This window comes from Lycorma delicatula, chromosome 10, assembly GCF_047948215.1.
Source record: "Lycorma delicatula isolate Av1 chromosome 10, ASM4794821v1, whole genome shotgun sequence".
NCBI classification, from domain to species: Eukaryota; Metazoa; Arthropoda; class Insecta; order Hemiptera; family Fulgoridae; genus Lycorma; species Lycorma delicatula.
The window spans coordinates 28,689,176-28,708,201 of NC_134464.1; the positions used below are offsets into that span (position 1 = coordinate 28,689,176).

General features: G+C 27.1%; 1 protein-coding gene across 1 annotated transcript in view; it reads right to left on the reverse strand.

Moving 5' to 3' along the window:
• The window catches only part of LOC142331056 (endocuticle structural glycoprotein SgAbd-4-like), a 33,313-nt gene extending 14,688 nt beyond the window's left edge, over nt 1–18,625 (reverse strand). The window contains exons 1-2 of the mRNA XM_075376695.1: nt 18,485–18,625; nt 11,123–11,250 (exon numbers count right to left, since the gene is read on the reverse strand). Of these exons, the coding sequence (XP_075232810.1) occupies nt 11,123–11,250; nt 18,485–18,505 (149 nt within the window). The 5' untranslated portion in view covers nt 18,506–18,625. The remainder of the gene's footprint in view (nt 1–11,122; nt 11,251–18,484) is intronic.
• Between the last annotated feature and the right edge of the window lie 401 nt (nt 18,626–19,026).

The window sequence follows — 19,026 nt, forward strand, 5'->3', positions numbered from 1 at the left end:
TTTTGTCTGAAACAATTTTTAATATGACCAACCCTTACGACAAGAGATGACCAAAATTTTGCTGGAGTTGTAAGAAGATGAGGCTTGTCGTATGCTAAATATGTGACACATTTTTTCACGTGCAATCATTGTCGTGCTTAGTAAATTTAAAGTTTTTCTTAACTTTAAGGTGGAAATAGTTTTTATCCCCTGCTTAGCACCGGTGAAATCTACCTCCGCCTTCCGGCTTGCCGTAAGAGATTTTTTTTTTTTATCTTTTGGGACGATTTAGCAATTTTTTTTTAATACAAATTTGTTAAAGTAAAACATTCGTTTTAATTTTTGAAGCATTTTGAAATTAGAATTTTGAAATTAAAAACAAATATATATATTTTTATATGACACATTTATCTGTTAAGGAATTTTAATGCCTACAACTATGTTATTAACATAACAAAAGTTACTTAAGTTTGTAGCAGCTCCTACCTGCATATAGTATTACGAAACTGTTTGTTATTTATTCAGCTAGTATAATTCTATAGAAATTGAATGTTTTTATTATAACATAAATTCCGTTGCATTTTCTAAAATGAATTATGCACTGAAAAGTACTATTGTTATTATTCTAATCCGCAATTTATGTACGTTAATTTAATGTTGTTACAAAATAGTGAAGATGCATTTTACTAATTCATAAAATTACATAATGAAATTTATTGCTTATTTTTACAAAATTTATTATTATTTTTATGGCATTATAAACGCTTATAATTTATTGTAAGTTACTGTAATAAACTATACATCTTTTAAATAGTTTATTACTTTTTTAAAGTCATAATTTTTTTTTTAAATTCTCTCTATTTATTCTTTCATTAAAAAAAAAAAAAAAAATTATGATACAAATATATATATATATTTTTTTTGGGCTTGATTACATCGTCACATAAGGTTTAGCTTGGGCGTAGTATATGGAAATAAAATTTTCTATTATGTAAAAATTGTCACCGGGATTCGAACCCGGGACATCTGGATTAAAAAGCGATTCGCTAACATTCCGCCATGGAGATTGAGCAGTTTAAATCTACTATTAAATTTAAGCAGAATATTAATGCTAATAAACATACAATTTGGATGTCATTTTAAATAAAGTAAAAAAAATTATTATTCTTAACTTTTATAAAATTTATGTTTAGACATTTTTTCGCTTTTTTAAGATATATTTTCCACAGTTACTTTTTATCCATTTTGAATTGTATAACAAACTTAGTATATTACAACATTTATATACTTTTTTTTTTTTAATATTTTTAATTATAATCCCATCAAAGTCACTAGGGACTCGTCATTATCTGTGTGAATGTCCCGGTAAACGTGTAATCGAATGAACACAGGCCGACCATTCCTGAGATGTGTGGTTAACTGAAACCTAGTCAAAGAACTGATACCAAAGAACATTGGTATCCATGATTTATCATTCAAATCCGAATAAAAGCAACTATCTTTATCAAGATTTGAACCTTAGAACCCTTTATTTTAAATTAGCTGATTTCAAAATGATTTACTGAATCAGCCGATCAAGTTAGTTTACTGTGTAATGCATCCAACATAATTTAATATGAGTTGAACATGTAAACATAACATGCAAAACAATTTACACCTTGAATTATCTTTTTCTTGAGTGGCGTTACATCATAAAAAGGAATTTCAAAATAGAATTTTCTGAGTAAAATTAAAAACTGTTATTTTTACTAAACCCTTTTTTCAAAGATAAACCTAAAACCTGTTTCATATCACTTGGCTTGGCTTTTGTCACTTTAACAAATAATTAGAATTTTCAAAAATTTTAAAAAGGCTAACCACTCCTGATAAAAATCGCTAAACAATAGCTATTGTAGGTCTTCCTATCATATTCAGGTAGAATGAGTTGTTTAATTTCGTAAATTAGCAAAATACAACTCGAAAAGTTGTATTGTGTTTTTAAAATTCTTTTTTTACAGAACGTTTAGAATAAAAAAAAAAATTCCTATGCTTTTTTCCATGAAAATCAGAGATAAAAGTGATTGAAAAATAAAAATATTAAAGTTATAAAATTTTGAAACAACAAACCTGAAATATTTCATTAATAAAACTTTTTAATTACTAATGTTATGTATAGAAATCCAGCGGCAGTGACAATAACCTAAATATTCTTTACATTCACGAAAAGGGAACACAATTAAATATTATTAAATATATAAATATACGATAATGATGTAACAAATTTAAATTTAAGTTTTAAATTCAACGCATCCTTTCCGAAAAAATTATATACGTGATATCTAACATAAATGTATACACATATCCCCAGCAACGTGATGATAAGCATACCAATATGTCAGTTAAGATGGTCACAAAGTGATTAAAAACGTTTTGAAATGTTTTAAAAAAGCTATTTTATTTTTTTTTTATATAAAAGAGCGGGTATGATGCCGGTAGAAATTGGTAGTGTATAAAAAGATGCTGTGCTTGACCGAGGTTCGAACCCGGGACCTACGTGCCGAGACGATTCCCACTTGGCTACGGAGGTTGGTTTAATCGATTTTTTGCTTGTTTCAGAAGTTTATTATTATTATTATTATATATAAAAAATATAAATGATAATTTATTTCTAATTTCATTAACATTTTGCTTTTTAAATAATATGAAAAAATCATATGGTTTACAATTTTGATATAAAAAAATATGTACATTTTTTTCATAAAGAAGAAACAAACGGAAAAATATGATAAACCTACTACAGGTAATATTTAATTAATTAGATTTTATAATTAAACCATGAGGATTCATTGAAATTGTAGATGTAGAATAATCGTATTACGTTATTTGTAACTACAACCTGTGCTTTATATTTCTTCTGAATTTTTTTAATCCCATGATCCGAATTAAGTTAAAATTAATTTAATTTTTTATAAAAACAAAATCAGGAGTCACGAGACAACCCGTATCAAACTATGTACTCAATGGTTCTTCAGTGTATCTATGTACTCAATAAGTACTGGCTGCTGAATTCTCGCGCGGCCTTCATAGGATCCGAGAGGACGACTTCGAGAAACCTTTTATCTCAAACAACAGAAGAGACCAAGTCATCCTAAATCGATTCAGGATTGAACAAATAAAGCTAAATCACATTCACCTGTTTGAGTTTCCGTAACAGAACTGTGACGCGTACAATGTAAAATGGTCCGTAAACCACTTGCTCATAAATTTTCCAGTGTTTGGATCTATGTTTAACAATTAAACCTGGGTTCAAATGTGAAGGGTTTACTCAACCGGAAGTTTCATCACAAGACTGTTGCGGTTTCTCTGTGAGATCCGTTACAGAGTACTGTGTGTGCAGTGAAAAATAGTCTAGTGGTGATGTCCCAGTAGTTGTTATTCATGTTCCAGTTAGTTATTCAATGTTTGGTATTTATTTTCTAATTATGTATGATCATTTAGTTTTATTTAAGACACTAATGACTGTTATTATTGATACGACTATAAAAAAATGGAAAAAAAAAAATTAATTTCAGCAGTTATATGACTACACTATACCAAATAAAGCGGTGGAAGTCTGTTATTCAAATAACAAATTTTTTAAAGGATAGAATACAAACGAGGTTATGAAGGTTTTAATATCCCCGATGTGTACCACAACATTTTTTGTCTTTTGTTGTTAGATCTTCATAAATACTGGAAGTTAATGATATTATAAAAATGCACTTAGTAAAGAAAATATCAAAAGCAGACTAACAAATAAGATTTTCATGAATAAAAGAAATCTACTTGTACGTAGAATTAAAACATAATACTCTTTGAGATATTTGTATTGAATATTATATTTTCTAAAGTCAATAACTTGAACAATGGGAGATATAAACAAACAATGAGCCGTCATTGAAATGTTCGATTACAGTAATTGCAATGTAATATAAAAATCAGATTTGTCAATAAAAATTGAATTAAAGGTATTTAAGATGAATTGAAGAAGAAAATAGAATTTATTTAATACATTAAAAAAAACAGTACAGTGACACTTAATGTTAAAATAAAGTACTTATTTTAACACAAAAAAAAAAAAAGTTACAATAAAAAATTGTGTAAGGAGGTGGAGGTTGAATTATAACTACATAGTATAAAAATTACTGTGATTTTGCAACGGAATTTAATTTTCAATTTTTTTAATTAAACATTAATTTTAATAATTGAATTCAGGGATAATAACCGATTAATCCTTAATCCTTTTTTTAAACCCTTTTTTCTATACATAAAGAGAATGAATAGTTTAATTGTATAAAATTGAGATCTCTTACGTAATTTAGATACTTAGATTTATGTATGATATTTCAAAATACAATTTAATGTTATAGGCGACTTTAAAAAATTTTTTAATTTTTAAAGACCTTTTAAAAATTAGTAGGCCTTAATATAATAAATTTATAATACTAAGCTCAGATTTTTTTATAGATTATCTGAGTAAGTTTCCACGGTACCCAATTTTATATGTTTAGATATAAATTTTGATGCCAAGGGTCACAGAATGTTACGAAAGGTTTTAAATTATGTTTACCTTTTAAATATTTTATAATTATATGACCTTTACTTAATGTTTACCTTTTAAGGTTTGTATACTTATATGACCTCTACTTAATGTTTCTGTGTGCGTGTAAAAAATTACTATCAAAAGAAAAAAACGCGTCAATTTTTTTTTTTTTTAATAAAAAATATTAATATGGATATTTTATTTGAGGTTGGAATTTTTCGTATCTTATGAGGGATAAAAGTTTATTTCAAAATTAATTGGTGGCCTTTTTAATAAATAACCATGCAAGGCTTAACATATTAACCAGATGGAATTGAAGTACAAAATTCAAGATTTATTTCCTTGAAGAAATTTCAATCCCGAAATATTGCTGAGAGTCAAGTGTGTAGAAATTTTAATAAAAAAAATATTCATGATTTAAATTCTTCTTATCCACTTAAAAGAAAATAATCGTAGTAATTTATGTTTAGTTTTCATATGAAGGATATCATAAACGACTGTACCAAATTTCCGCTAATTTGATATTCAGAAAAGTTACTGAAACAGTGATGTGTGTGGAAATGATGACTGTTGCATTTATGTACATGATAAATGAAAGTGTAAAATGTAGTAGTTGTGTTGAAATTAAAATATAAGCATTGAATAGAAACGAATGGAGAAATGCATTAAACCAGTGAAAATAATGGAGTTTACATTTTAAAAGCCATATCGTATTTTTAAAAAAAATAATTTCGATAAAAATATAAAAAAATTGGAACTTTATGTATCGTTTAATTTTTTCTGTACTTTGTAATTCATTTTAATATATTTAATATAACAGTTAGAATTAGCAATACAACTTTACCATATTTCCATTTATGCTCTTTGGTTGAGATAAAATTTACGTAACGTTGCTCTAAAGCATTCATAATTTTAAATCCTTCGTCGATACCTTTAAAACTTAGAAATTTAATCCTAATTGGTTTATAACATTAGGATTAGTATTTTTTTTAAATAAAATTCCATTTGAGATTAAGAAATAAAACTATTAATTTTTTTATACAATTTAGTTTTATTTGTTAATAAAAAATAATAATTTATCAAATTTTATAATTCAAATTTATTTTCTTTTTCTCTTGAAATATACATCTCTTGTTAACATAAAACTGACATTTTATCGTAAGTATTTATATATTCCTCCAGAAATAACAGGCTTTTATCTAACTAAATTTTATTAATGACAGATTAATGTTACGTGAGATATGAAAGAAAAGACAAGGTATTCACAGAAAACGTAGAAAAACTGTTTGAAATTAGTATAAAAGATGAGAAACTTTGGTTTTATTAAAAAACTTGCCTCTTTTTTATCACAAAGAAAATATATAAATAAACGATCAGTAAGGGTGAGCTAAGGCTGTCTGAAATGCAAGCTTATATAAAATCTAGAATACCTAATAGAAGCACAATAAATGATTATTTATCATTTGTATTTAGTTAACCTGATTAGGTTGAATAGAAATACATTAAACTACATACGCTAGCATCTACCGACAAAAACGGCCAAACAACGTTCTTAAGAAATCAATTTTATTCGTAAAAAATGTCAAAGTGAGTATTTGGTACAACATTATTTCTTTTTGGTGGTTAATTTATTTTAATTATATAGTCCATAAGCAGAAATCTGATAATAACACATATGTTACTCGTGTATCCGATTGACCTGACGTAATAATAAGTATTTTACACTATTCTCTCAAGGAAAAATGAGGAATGAAGTAGTTTTCCTTTATCTTATTCTTTAAAATTTATATTACTTTGAATTATACTGATTTAAATTTATATTAGTTTTTCTAAAAATCAATTTGAGCATTTAAAGCGGTTTAGAAAAAAAATTTTAGAAGGGAAGTATTTTGAGATTTTTTTTTTAAATTCTACGAATGTTATACAATGGGGTATAAGTTTTTATCCAATTATCTTTTGTGTAGTAGATCTGGTAACTGAAGAAATAACGGATAATTCAGCTTTATAATTATAATTATATTTTGCTACTACGCCTTTTATTCTAAAGTATGGGATATTTCCCAGTTGAGTTAAAGAAGTGTATAATCGTAGACAAATTGAAAAATCAGGCTTTTGGAATGCGCTCGGCTAATTAGAAAATTACCGGCTAACTGGAAATTACAAATATAATCTAACCAAACTTAACCTACGCTCGCTAGTTAGATTAGTGTGCGAAGCGAGCGTAGTTTGGTTAGATTATATATATAATTATAAGCAATAATAATCGAAGTAAATTATATTTTATTTTCCAATTAGCCGGGAGCATTGTAATAAGCCTGATTTTTCAGTTCGCCTTCGACGTATATAATGCACTGTTTCATTTCAAAAAGAGAGAATATTAATCTGTTACTATTTGTTCCAATCATAGTTACGGAATTAATGAGGCAAGTAACGTACCTTAGGTACAAGCGATATTAATCAAAATTGCATTCTCTGAGAGTAATGATGTTCAACATGCAGCTTGTCGGATAGGTAAACAGAATAAAGACATCAATTAGAGACTGAATATGATACGTTTTTCTATTGGCTTGTTATGATGATGTGCAACAGTATATTTTACTCACTGAAACGGCAGTGGGAAACCACTTTACTCCTCATTTTCCTGGTGAAAATGAACATTATAAACAGGATGTTCGGATATTTACTGAGTCATCTTGAGAAAAATGAATAACTTTCAGACTAGCAATCTAGAATGCTAACGGGTTGTTTGTGAGAAACTAAATTTGGATCTTTTGTTTCGTTATTAAGTCACAAACCACTGGGTCTGTGGCTAGTTAATATTGGTTCAAGTAGATCTTATTTCCTTATTGTTCAATTATTTTCCTGAACAGATTGTAAAGTTGCTATGATGTTATACTAATAATAAAAATAAAAAAATTTCCTAGTAAGGTTATAAGATACTTGTTAAATTTAGGGATAACTGTCGTTTTTTTTTTTTTTTAATTACTTAAATTCCATCTGTACGGTTATATCACTAATATAAATATGTACCTGGAATAGGTAAATTAAAAATTAGTCTGTCCTACTTTTGTTTCTAATAAAAAAATAAAACAAAAAAAATCAGATAATCTTTCAAATTAAATATATATTAATTTCCCTACATATGAATTTAATTTTATATTTGAACTCGTAATGTTATCCAGTTTTTAAGTATGGATGTATGAAAAAAATATTTGTCTCTACAAAAAACATTGTTTCATGTATTACTCGTATAATCATTCAATATTTAATATTCTTTTTCGTAGTTGGAAACTCATTATTTACCTATAAATATGTTTATTAAATGAATAGTAATTGCGGAAATGTATAAAACATAGTAATATTTTGTTAAAAAGAAGAAAAAAATTACAATGGAATACATTGTAGATGATTCAATTCAATTCAATTCAATTAAGAACACAACAAAAAAAATCATCATTATTATTTAATTATTTCCTGTTCATTAACATACTTCTTTTTCCTTGTATTAAGATGTTGTAATTCTGTTATTTTAGTAATATTTTTTTACCTTATATTTGTTTTATGTTTTCGTTCTCTTGCTTTTGTTATTTTTTTTTTTTTACTTAGTTTTTTAAATTTAAATTATTTATTATTATTTATATAATGACAAAACATTACTAGATTAATTATTTCATCATAACGTCAATCAGTGGGTAACATTAATATTTTTTTTATATATGTATGTATATTTTAAAGTAGGATTTTTATTACTATTTAGTCTGGTTTTTTTTTGTCTTAAGTACTAATTATTATATTTACTTTAATTTTTCTTAAGGGAAAATTTATTTTTAATATATAAAAAGTGTCAACTACAGTATATCTGTACTAGATTTTTATTTTAATTTAACGCATTACTTTAAATCGTAACCTCATTAAATCCAAAACATAAAAACATTTATTTGAACTTCAAAAAGGTAAAATATTTTATATTTATACAATAAAGATTTAGGAAATTTGATTTTGTATGTTATAGTAATTTCAACTAACAGTTTTAGGGTTAAATTTGCTTAAACTTCAAAAAATTGTTATTTTTTAAAATGTAATATTTAACAGGGTTGCCCCTATTTAATAAAAAATAGTTTTATTTTGAGTATTCATTACCTCTATATATACTTTATTGAAAATACTAATAAAAAAAAAGTATATAAAAAAGAAAAATCTAGATGATCGTGTAATTAATTACATTTTGATATTACACATAGCCAACCGGGCTGGCCTAGTGGTTAACTCGTCTCCCAAATCAATTGTTTAACAGCTGATTTTCGAAATCGAAGGTTCTAAAATTCAATTCGTAATAAAATAGTTGTTTTTATACAGATTTGAGTACTAGACAGTGGATACCAGTGTATTTTGGTGGTTGAGGTTCAATTAACCAGACATCTCAGAAATGGTCAGCCCGAGTCTGTACAAGACTACACATCGTTTATACATATATATCATTTTCATCTCATTGAGCCGTGGAGAGGGGTTGCTTTGTGTTCGCTAGTTGAACAAATTTGCAACGTACACATTATTAAAATAAAAATATTACGCATGAACTCAAATTAAATAATAGAAAATAAAATAAAATCACGTAAAAAAATGTGATGCATTGGGGTGTCCACCACAATGCATCACATTTTTTTACGGTATCCGTATCAGAATTTTAGTTTCAGCATTACTTTATATATTAATTTTGTTTCACGTCGCTCAAATAGTTATGAGGTGTAAGTGAGAACGTGATGGATCCGTAATCATGCACACATCGGTTCGAATCCGACTTCATATATATTTTTTTCTTTTTTTTCACTTAAATATATGGTTTATTAATAATGATTAACCTCTGTAAAAATGTTTGAATGAAAATGAAAGGTACATAAAATTTTATTTCACTAATAACTTCTGATTTTTTTTTCATGTTTTTTTTTTATTCTTATTATTGAATATTATTTATTGCAAAACTTTTTTTTATAATCAGAGATTAATAATTATTAATAAATCGATATATTTAAATTAAAAAACTAAAGTTAAAAAATGTTTGTATATGAAGCCGGATTCAAATCGATGTGCCTTCCCCGTCTAAGATCCCAGTTTGGCTATAACTCTGGAACCAGTGAAAATAAGTACCACTTATCATATATCGTTGAAAAGCTTTCAATGAGGGCTTATTACTGGAGTTAAGGAAAAATTCCAAAATCCCAATTCTTTGGATTTTGGTTTTTTGGAAATTTTTGATTGCAATTCGATTGCAATCAAAAGGGAGGTGCACAACTAGATTTTACAGCAGTTATTAATCCAAAATTTCAACATTCTACCGCTAATCGTTTTTAAGTTATGAGAGATACATATGTACGTACAGATACCACATCAAAACTAGTCAAAATGAATTAAGGGATGGTCAAAATGAATATTTCCGTCGAAATCTGGAAACCCCAATTTTTCACGATTACAATACTTCCTTTACTTTGTACAAGGAAGTACAAAGGATCAGTTACATAGTTACTTCTCTGTGAAAATATTGGTGTTTATTATACTACCCGTTTCTGTATTATTAGTTGTAGAATGAATACAACCTGAATTTCGTTGGAGTTAACATACTGATATGCTGCGGTATACTCTAGGATAAAACCGTTGAGAAATTATTCCATTTCTCTGAGTTCTAAGTAAGCTTATGGAATTTTTCTTTTCTAATTATACATGGAATTTTTTGTTGTTTTTGAAACTGGATTGTCATTTTCATATTAAAGATCATGAAATCTCACTAGCAGTCGTTACCGTTAAGTTATCATCTCCAAAATACCTAGTAAACTCGTTAAAAAAAATTATTAATAAAAATAAAAAAACTGTTAGAGGAAAATATGTGTTAAAAAAGTATTTTGTAAACAGATCTGTCTATTAGATCATTCTATATTGTTGATTTAACACAAAATATTCTGGTGTATCTGTATAAAGTTTTTATATTACTGTAGTAAATTTGTATTAAGATTAATAGGGAGGCAGCTCTTTTATTACCGAGTAGTTTAAAGGAAAACTAATAGAATGGCGGTACTTATTTTTGGCAGTAAAAGTATATCTTTTAATTTTATTCTGGTAATTATTCTGAATACTTAAGCGATATTTTTAAATTTTCATCACCACTTTAAATTCATTGTTAGTAGTTACAAAATTGTTAATTGATGATTAACATGATTATGAAAGTTTACAATTAAATATACATTAAGTGTCTACATAATAAAAAAAAATTATCTAAGTTTAATAAAACAGTTAAAATTATGTAATTTAGATGTTTTAAAAGGAATTAAAGTGATGTTCTAATGCAAATACATAATTTTGATCCTGTAATATATAAGTATTATCTAAATATTACAAACCGAATATTTGATATTTTGATGAAATTTTTTATTAAATTTTCAGTGGTTTTTTTTTTTTGATAATTATTACGTAATTGACTTTTAAATAATCCTCAAAAAACATTATTTGAGAATAACAACAAGAATGACAACAAGTAATACAAAAGAAAAATAATTATTTAAAAAATAAAAAAAATAGATTTTTTTTAATAACCTGTATTTGTATGAGCCGTCATAATTAACTTCACTGTCTTGTCTAATGATTGGTATAGGTGATGGTGCTGCACCTTGAGGAGCACTGAACACTGAATCACATAAAACGATTACAGCCAAGATGAAAACCTGTAATAAATATTTAAAAAAATTATTTAATTATAATTATTTATTTTTAAAAAAATATATATATTATAAGAAAAAATCTTGTCCATCTATTTTTATACTCATGAAATCTATCATTACTAGTAAGATTCTAATAGCTTGAGAAATTATCAAGGGATGAAATCAAAGACATTATCTTTTTTTTTTAAACCTCCGGATCCACTGTTAGGCATTGCTTCAGAGGATGAGAATGAATAATTTGTAACGTGTGTGAAAATGCCATGCCTGGGATTCGAACCCGGGACCTCCGGATGAAAGGCCGAGACGCTACCATTCGCCCCACGAAGGCCGGAAAAAAAGATATCATAATTAAACAGCATTTTAGTAACGATTAAATTTAATCTTCTTTAAGTGGATGGACTCCAGTAAAACCTGATTTTATCGTTTAAGAAAACCATTTAAAATTACAAAGATTTCCTCATTCGAACTTCAAGTATACAGTTCTCTTACCACTATTCTAATACTATTAAGTACTGTAACTGGTAGAGTTCGAAAATCTACCAGTTCAATAAACGGGAATATCAGTTTTAGAGGAATTAATTGCAATTTATAAGATGTACCGATTAATCAAGGAAGAAATACCCTGATTTACTTGGTAAATTTTTTTAAAGAAAGAAATGGAGAACTTATTCAAATATTTATATATTATTTTTGAGCAGGAAATCACAGAGTCAAATCAATCAAAACCATAGTAAAATAGCTATAATTTTTAAGTAAAAGTAGATATTCATTTTAAATTTTAAATAAATTTGATACGAGCCTTGATAGTAATCTTTATGTCAAAGGATTACAAAAAAAAAGTAATGCTCGCGCGCATTCATGCACGCTCGTAAATTACTATCCTTCTTCTTTGTAGAAAAGGAATGACAGGTGTTCAAATAACTGACGATGGGATGATATAAATTGGAAGAAATCCAAAACCAAAGGACATGTAGCAAAAAGAAATAGAGAATAGAACATTTTAATAAAATATGTGCATTTTAATAAAGCTGATGTAATGTTCAAAAAGAGAGATGACAAACGTACATAGACATACCGTAACGTAAAACAATAGCGATCCGATTGACAAATTTAGAATTATTTAAAAGACTGATAGTTTTAATTTCACCGTACATTTTTTTGATACTTTAGTCTCTAATATAATAATTTTTTTTTTTATGATGTTAAAATATTTTCTCATCTCTCTATTTTTAATTACGAAATAATAGTAAAATCTTTCAGTAACCTTAAATATGTTTTTCCCCTATTTATAAGTTATTTAAAAACCCAAAGGTGGTTTTGAAAATATCCTGAAAGGTTTTTTTTATCTGGAAAAAAAGAAGCTCTTTAAGTAAACTGTCTTTATTTATTTTCCCTTGCATTAGGAACATAGTAATGAAAATCTCTTGAATTTTACGGTTTTCTGGGATAATCTTCTTCCTTCATTTTAAAATAAAACAATTAGTATAAAAGTAAAACAAAGTATATTTTTTATCGAAAAGTTTGAAAAAAGAATTTTCATATTTTTTTGTACTTTCATTCTAAAATTTATATAATATCCTGACAAAAATAGTTTTTTTAGTACGCTTCCACTATCAAAGCAAAGAATTGTTTCAGAAAAATTATGAAGAAAAGCCGATAACTGCGGTTTGTTTCTGATGCACGGCTCACACACACATAAACACAGAACTTAATTTAAAATATCTATTATTTTATTTAAATGTAATATTTTTTCGCCTATTTAATTCAATGATTCTAACTAAGGCGCGCGCGCATCTGTATGTAATTTACGCGGGTGTAGCATTACTAGCAGCGACGGTTGGCACTAACTAATTAATATAATTTCACATTTACATAGAACAAATTTCTCTTGTACGGTCGGCAACTGGTGTAGCCGCGAGGCTTAACACATCTGGTACCGAATCGACCGGGCGATCAAATTTGGGACCCAGCCAGATCTAGTTACTTTTTTACACTTTAAATATTATTCATTTATTTAATTCTACCGCTCACCTGTGACGTCAAAACATAGAAGATGATTACAACATTTTTTGGGGTAGGGGGATGCAATTTTGAAAATATTGTTATTTTTTAATTGTTAACAAATGTGACTAAGAAAAATATGACCTGAATTAGGCGAAATCTGTTGATACTGAAGGTGACCTTCCGCTACAGACTCAACCCTTTTACCATTTAAGTTAAAAATTTAATGACATTAATACCCCATATACAAAGGTAATCTGACCAAGTTTTTTGAAATCAGTCGTTTGTTGAAATCACTTACATACGAACATTAATATCCGGAAAATTTTCATCCAGTTTTTTTTGAGTTTCTTAGGTATCAAAACGTCAAGATCCGGTAAAAATCGCATATTACCAAATTGGACCGATTGCAATACTTTCTATTCTAGAGCTACAGCTCTACTATACCGCTATCTAGATGGGAAAGTAAAAGGAAAAGATTAATTCCTTAAATTCTTTGAACAAGTTGAATTAACATTTTTTTTTTTTTTTTTTTTTTAGTAATATACTATCTTAGCTCCAATTTTTTGGGGTTATTTTTTGGAAATTTTGTAACGTAAAAAGGAATACCAAGATTGAATGGAATTAAAACCCAGGATCTTTCATATGAATGACTAAGATGATACTTCTACTTATGTTAATTGGAATCGGTTGTTTATTTACAGATTAGGTTGTCGGATAAAATACCGTTATTGAACAAGATGTGCATATGTTATATAATAATGGATGTATGGGGGTGTAGAGAAAGTAGAATTAATTTTCAAGTCTACAAATTATTATATTTGTCTTTGATTAAGAAGAATAAACATATGCTCAAAATTAAACTTTACAAAATTAATTTCGTGAACAATAAAACAGATTGTTTAAAGTAATATATTCAATAACTGTCAAATTATTTATTGTTAAATAAAAATAATCTTTATCAGGTTACATGATATGACTTTTTTTTATACATCTATAGTTTCTCCGCCTCCCCTCCCGGAGCTGGACACACAATTAAGCATAAACTCAGCCCCAGGGGGTACCATTGCCTCAAACTACCTCTGAATGAGGCAATTCCTCGCCAAGGCAGCCGGGACTGGGTCTTTTTGCATGCCATGCCTCAAAGGAAGAGCTCCCAAAAGGGAATTCCTCACCGGGACTCCGGTCTTGACGCCTCGGCTCTAGAAGGGAACCCCCAAAGGAATCACCCACCGGGACTAAGGTCTTACATTCATCCCAATGACATCCCAAAGGAGTCTCCACTCGAAGGTTGAAGACCGAAGCCTCCCACCCCTAACGGGTGAAGCTGTCCTTCAAAGACACCATGACGTTACTGTCAAGCAGATGAACCCTATTCATCAGGTTACAGGATGTGACTTTAAAACTCACACACACGCGCGCGCGCGCGCGCGCTCGCACACACAAAACGAGAGAAATTTTAAAATAATGAAATTTAATTAATCTGACGATTAAATAATACACTTAAATTTTGTAATTATTAAAGTTATTTTCATTTATTTTATTAGGAGAAGCCTTCGATCTTATATCTCTCCACTATTAACTAAAGTTTTAAAAGATTAAATAAACTAACTAAAGGTTAACTAAAAGTTTAAAGACTTTTGTAATTTTTTTTTATTCACATTAATATTATTCAATGAAACAAAATATTTCCCAGTTATTCTTAAAGGTTTTAATTTTGTTACTCTATTTTAGCATCATTTACTTCTGTAATATTTATGTTTATCAGGTAGTGTAAGGTATTAATGTCATACACTTACACTATAATCTATACTCATAATTATAAAGTTGTATGTATGTGTTTCTTTCTTTTTCCTGTTTAGCCTCCGGGAATTACCGTTCAGGTATTACTTCAGAGGATGAACAAGTATGATATGTATGAGTGTAAATAAAGTGTAGTCTTGTACAGTCTCAGTTCGACCATTCCTGAGACGTGTGGGGTTAATTGAAACCCAACTACCAAAGAACACCGGTATCCGCGATCTAGTATTCAAATCCGTGTAAAAATAACTCATTTTACTAGGACTTGAACGCTGGAACTCTCGACTTCCAAATCAACTGATTTGGGAAGACGCGTTCACCACTAGATCAACCCGGTGGGTTATGCTTGTATGTGTATAAACACACATGCATGCATAATGAGTTATGCATGTATGTGTTGTGTTTATAATTATGTAACGTTACATAAACTTCTAAACCAAATATAACATTTATCATCGGTACAACAATATTTTTATTTGTAGTTTAATGTAATGAAATATTTGAAGGTTAACTAGGTACGTTGAATGAATACTGAAGTTTTTTTTTATTTTCATTAGGTAATCATGTTAAATTAGATATTTATCTTGTCAGTTACAATAATGTTAATTTAACATATTCATTGTTAAATATTAAATAGTTTTGTTAATGTATAATTCTGATATATAATTTCCATTAACTTTTATAAAACATACCTTAAATCAGTCCTTTATTTTTTGCATTAAATAAATTGATAAAATAAAAAAAATTAAATATTTTTTTAAAAATACATTTTTAAATTAATTTAAAAATATCAATTGATTAAATAATTTCTTGCTAAATTACACATATAAGGGTTACATTAAATTTAAAAAAAAATTATTAAAAGATTTATTATTCTTCATTATTTATTTTATTTAAAAATTAATAATGAAGAAAAATATTTCCAAAACTAGGTTCTCCTTTTTAACTGTGAAACTTGTAGAACAATTTTTAAGGTTAGATCAGTCAACTATGTTGATTCCCATCTGGGAAATATATCATATAATTGGAATTAAAATGTTATTATTCTGTATCTTTTTCCTAATTAGGAAAAATAGAAATATTTAAAAACGGTATATAGATTGTGTTGTATAGCACCTAGAAAAACATTTTTAGACATGTTATCTGATGTAAAAATATATTATATTTTAAAATTTCTTTTAGTAAACAAACCTACAAACTAATTTCTACCGCTATATATAAATATATACGCGCGCGCTTTCACACACACACATCATTCTCCTTGAAATGACATGTACGCCTATGAGAAATTGCATGCAGTTGCACCTAAAATTGATTAAACTAGTTAGTAAAATAACTTGTTTACTAATAACATTATATGTAATCAATTTTTTTTTTAATTTATATGTATTATAAATATAGTGTTGTATACTGTTGCTTTCAAAATTTGTTTTGAAACTCTATTCGTTTCCATGATTATTTAAAACATTTTATCATTCAAAAATTTTGTAAAAATCAGTTTTTGTTCAAGAGGTTGAAAAACAAGTATAAGTAAACTAAAATTAAAAAAATAAAATCGAATACAAGAAAGATAATGGAGGAGTAACAAATACTAATCAAATTTTCTTTGAGTTTTACCTAAACAGTACCACAATAGTCACATTAAATAAAATTATAACAAATTACTAAACTTCAATTTTGAACCAAATACAAAAAATGAATTATTAATTTGTATTATATTTTACCTTATGAATTCATATATATTTTTTTAAATTTTATTTTAAAATATTAGTTTCTTTTCTGTTAATAATATTGGTATGCCTACAAAGAAAACTTATATGTATGAAAATGTGCTGATCTCAAGAAACGATTGGCAAGTAAGAAATCTGCATGTTAATGAAAATAAAATTAGAGATAAAGAAGAACGTCGTCAATTAATTAACAGTGAATGTCAGCTTTGACTCTCGGGTATCTGATAGAATATGTTATGTTTCCTTTAATTTTAGTTTTTCATAAAGTTTCTAGTTAAAATATTTTAAATATCGAATTAATTCAACAATGCGCTACAATCCAATTATTATGAAGGAAAAATCATACATTGGAACGTAATTTTTCTTTAAAAAATCCTCCATTTGTTTTATTTGAAAGAAATTTTCTACAGCATCACCGTAAAATAATGAAATGAAATAAAAAAAAAAAAATCTTGGAAGCTGTGAATTTTGTCATTAAAAATTCTTCAAAACACATTAAAAAACATAAGGGTTAACATTGAAATGTTACGGGTTGAATTTTGATCTTTTTAATCGGATTTAAAGAGGAAAATCTCCTCCTCTTTAAATCTGGTTAAAAAGATCAAAATTCATTGGAAGAGAAATGAAATAATGAACTGAAAGGTTTTTTTTTAATGGACAATAATTAATACTTTTGTTTCTATGAAGTATTTGATAAAATGACAAATAAGTCTGATGATGATTAGAAAAGCCCTCTTTTCTTACCAAGAGTGGGAGAAAACTACATTCCAAGATTTGAAATAATGTTTTAACAGAAATTTTTTATAGATTATATATTATTTAAGTTGTATTACAATTTGAACACCTAAATACTACTTGACAAATTATAAAAAGTAATTTTTAACTGCTATGTAACAACCCCAGAACATGTATTTTACTTGAAAAGTAACATATTTCTCTTGATAATTAATCTGTGTAACGGTAGAAATTTTATTTAAATCAGATTGCCTTTCTTTTAAGTTACTAAATAACGGACAAATTAAACCATTATTAAACCATGATTTTGATTCCTTTATGATTAAACCATCATTCTGTTTAAAGAGTGAAGAAGAATGTCATGGAAAATGTAACTATAAATATTTGTATTTTATTTTTATAAAATTTCTAATATTTTGAGTTTTTCGTTTTGTAATGTACCTAATTTATAAATTAAATTAGTGGATTGAAGATAGATTTGACTGTTCCTCAATCATTCAAAGTAAAAACAAAATACTATGTTAACTTTTTATATCCAGTAACGATTTAAATTATACAATATTATTATATTTTTATATTGTAAAATAATAATTAAAAATAGCCCCACCATATTACAATTATATTTATAAATAATTTTAATAATATTAAAACTAAATAATTAGTAAAAGAATATATTAAAGATTACGTTAAAAAAAAATAAAGTTAACTTATGTACTTGTATATATAATTGTATATATTTTCATAAAAATAGTAAGAAAGAAAATAAAAAAAAGAAAACTTTATTTTATGTTAATCGCATAGAAAAATGTAGTAAACAGAAATATCATAAATATGGATGATAAAGGAAAAAAGAAATACGTTATGGAAATGAAGAGTAAGTGACTGAAAGATAAAGAGATGAAGAGATAACGTGCCAGTAGAAGGAATACTATAGAAAAGTGCTATTAATACAAAAAGTATAAATAATAGACCTGTAGTAAACGCCGGCCCATTTTGTTGTAGTTGGTTATACGTCTTACGCCGGTTACCGTTGTCCGATCGAAGATACGATGAGAAGTGAAGCAGTGTCCGCGTGTATTCTCCTTTAAAAAGAGGATGTTCTACGTGTTTGTTATTATTACTTACTTACTAATATATTAGTTACTGATAACTCCCCCTTCTAGATTAGTATTTATAGATACCTCCCTCCATGTATATTACGGTATGTAAATGTATATATGTGTATGTGTGTGTGTTTGTGTGTATGTTAGGGTCAAGAGAGGAGTTACGCGCGTTTTATTAATGCATGCATCTTAGGGGCCGGGCGGAGATCCACAGGATGCACTTGGGAAGGAGAAATAACACATAGTAAAAGATAATATAATAAAAACAAGCGAGATAGATGTATATATAAATATACGAATGATGATGAGGAATGGGCTCGTTTCTTTTTTTTTTGTATTTCTCTGTTATCTGTATTAACATAATTGGTTACTAATAAACAAAATAATAATACTAATAAAAAACATTACGA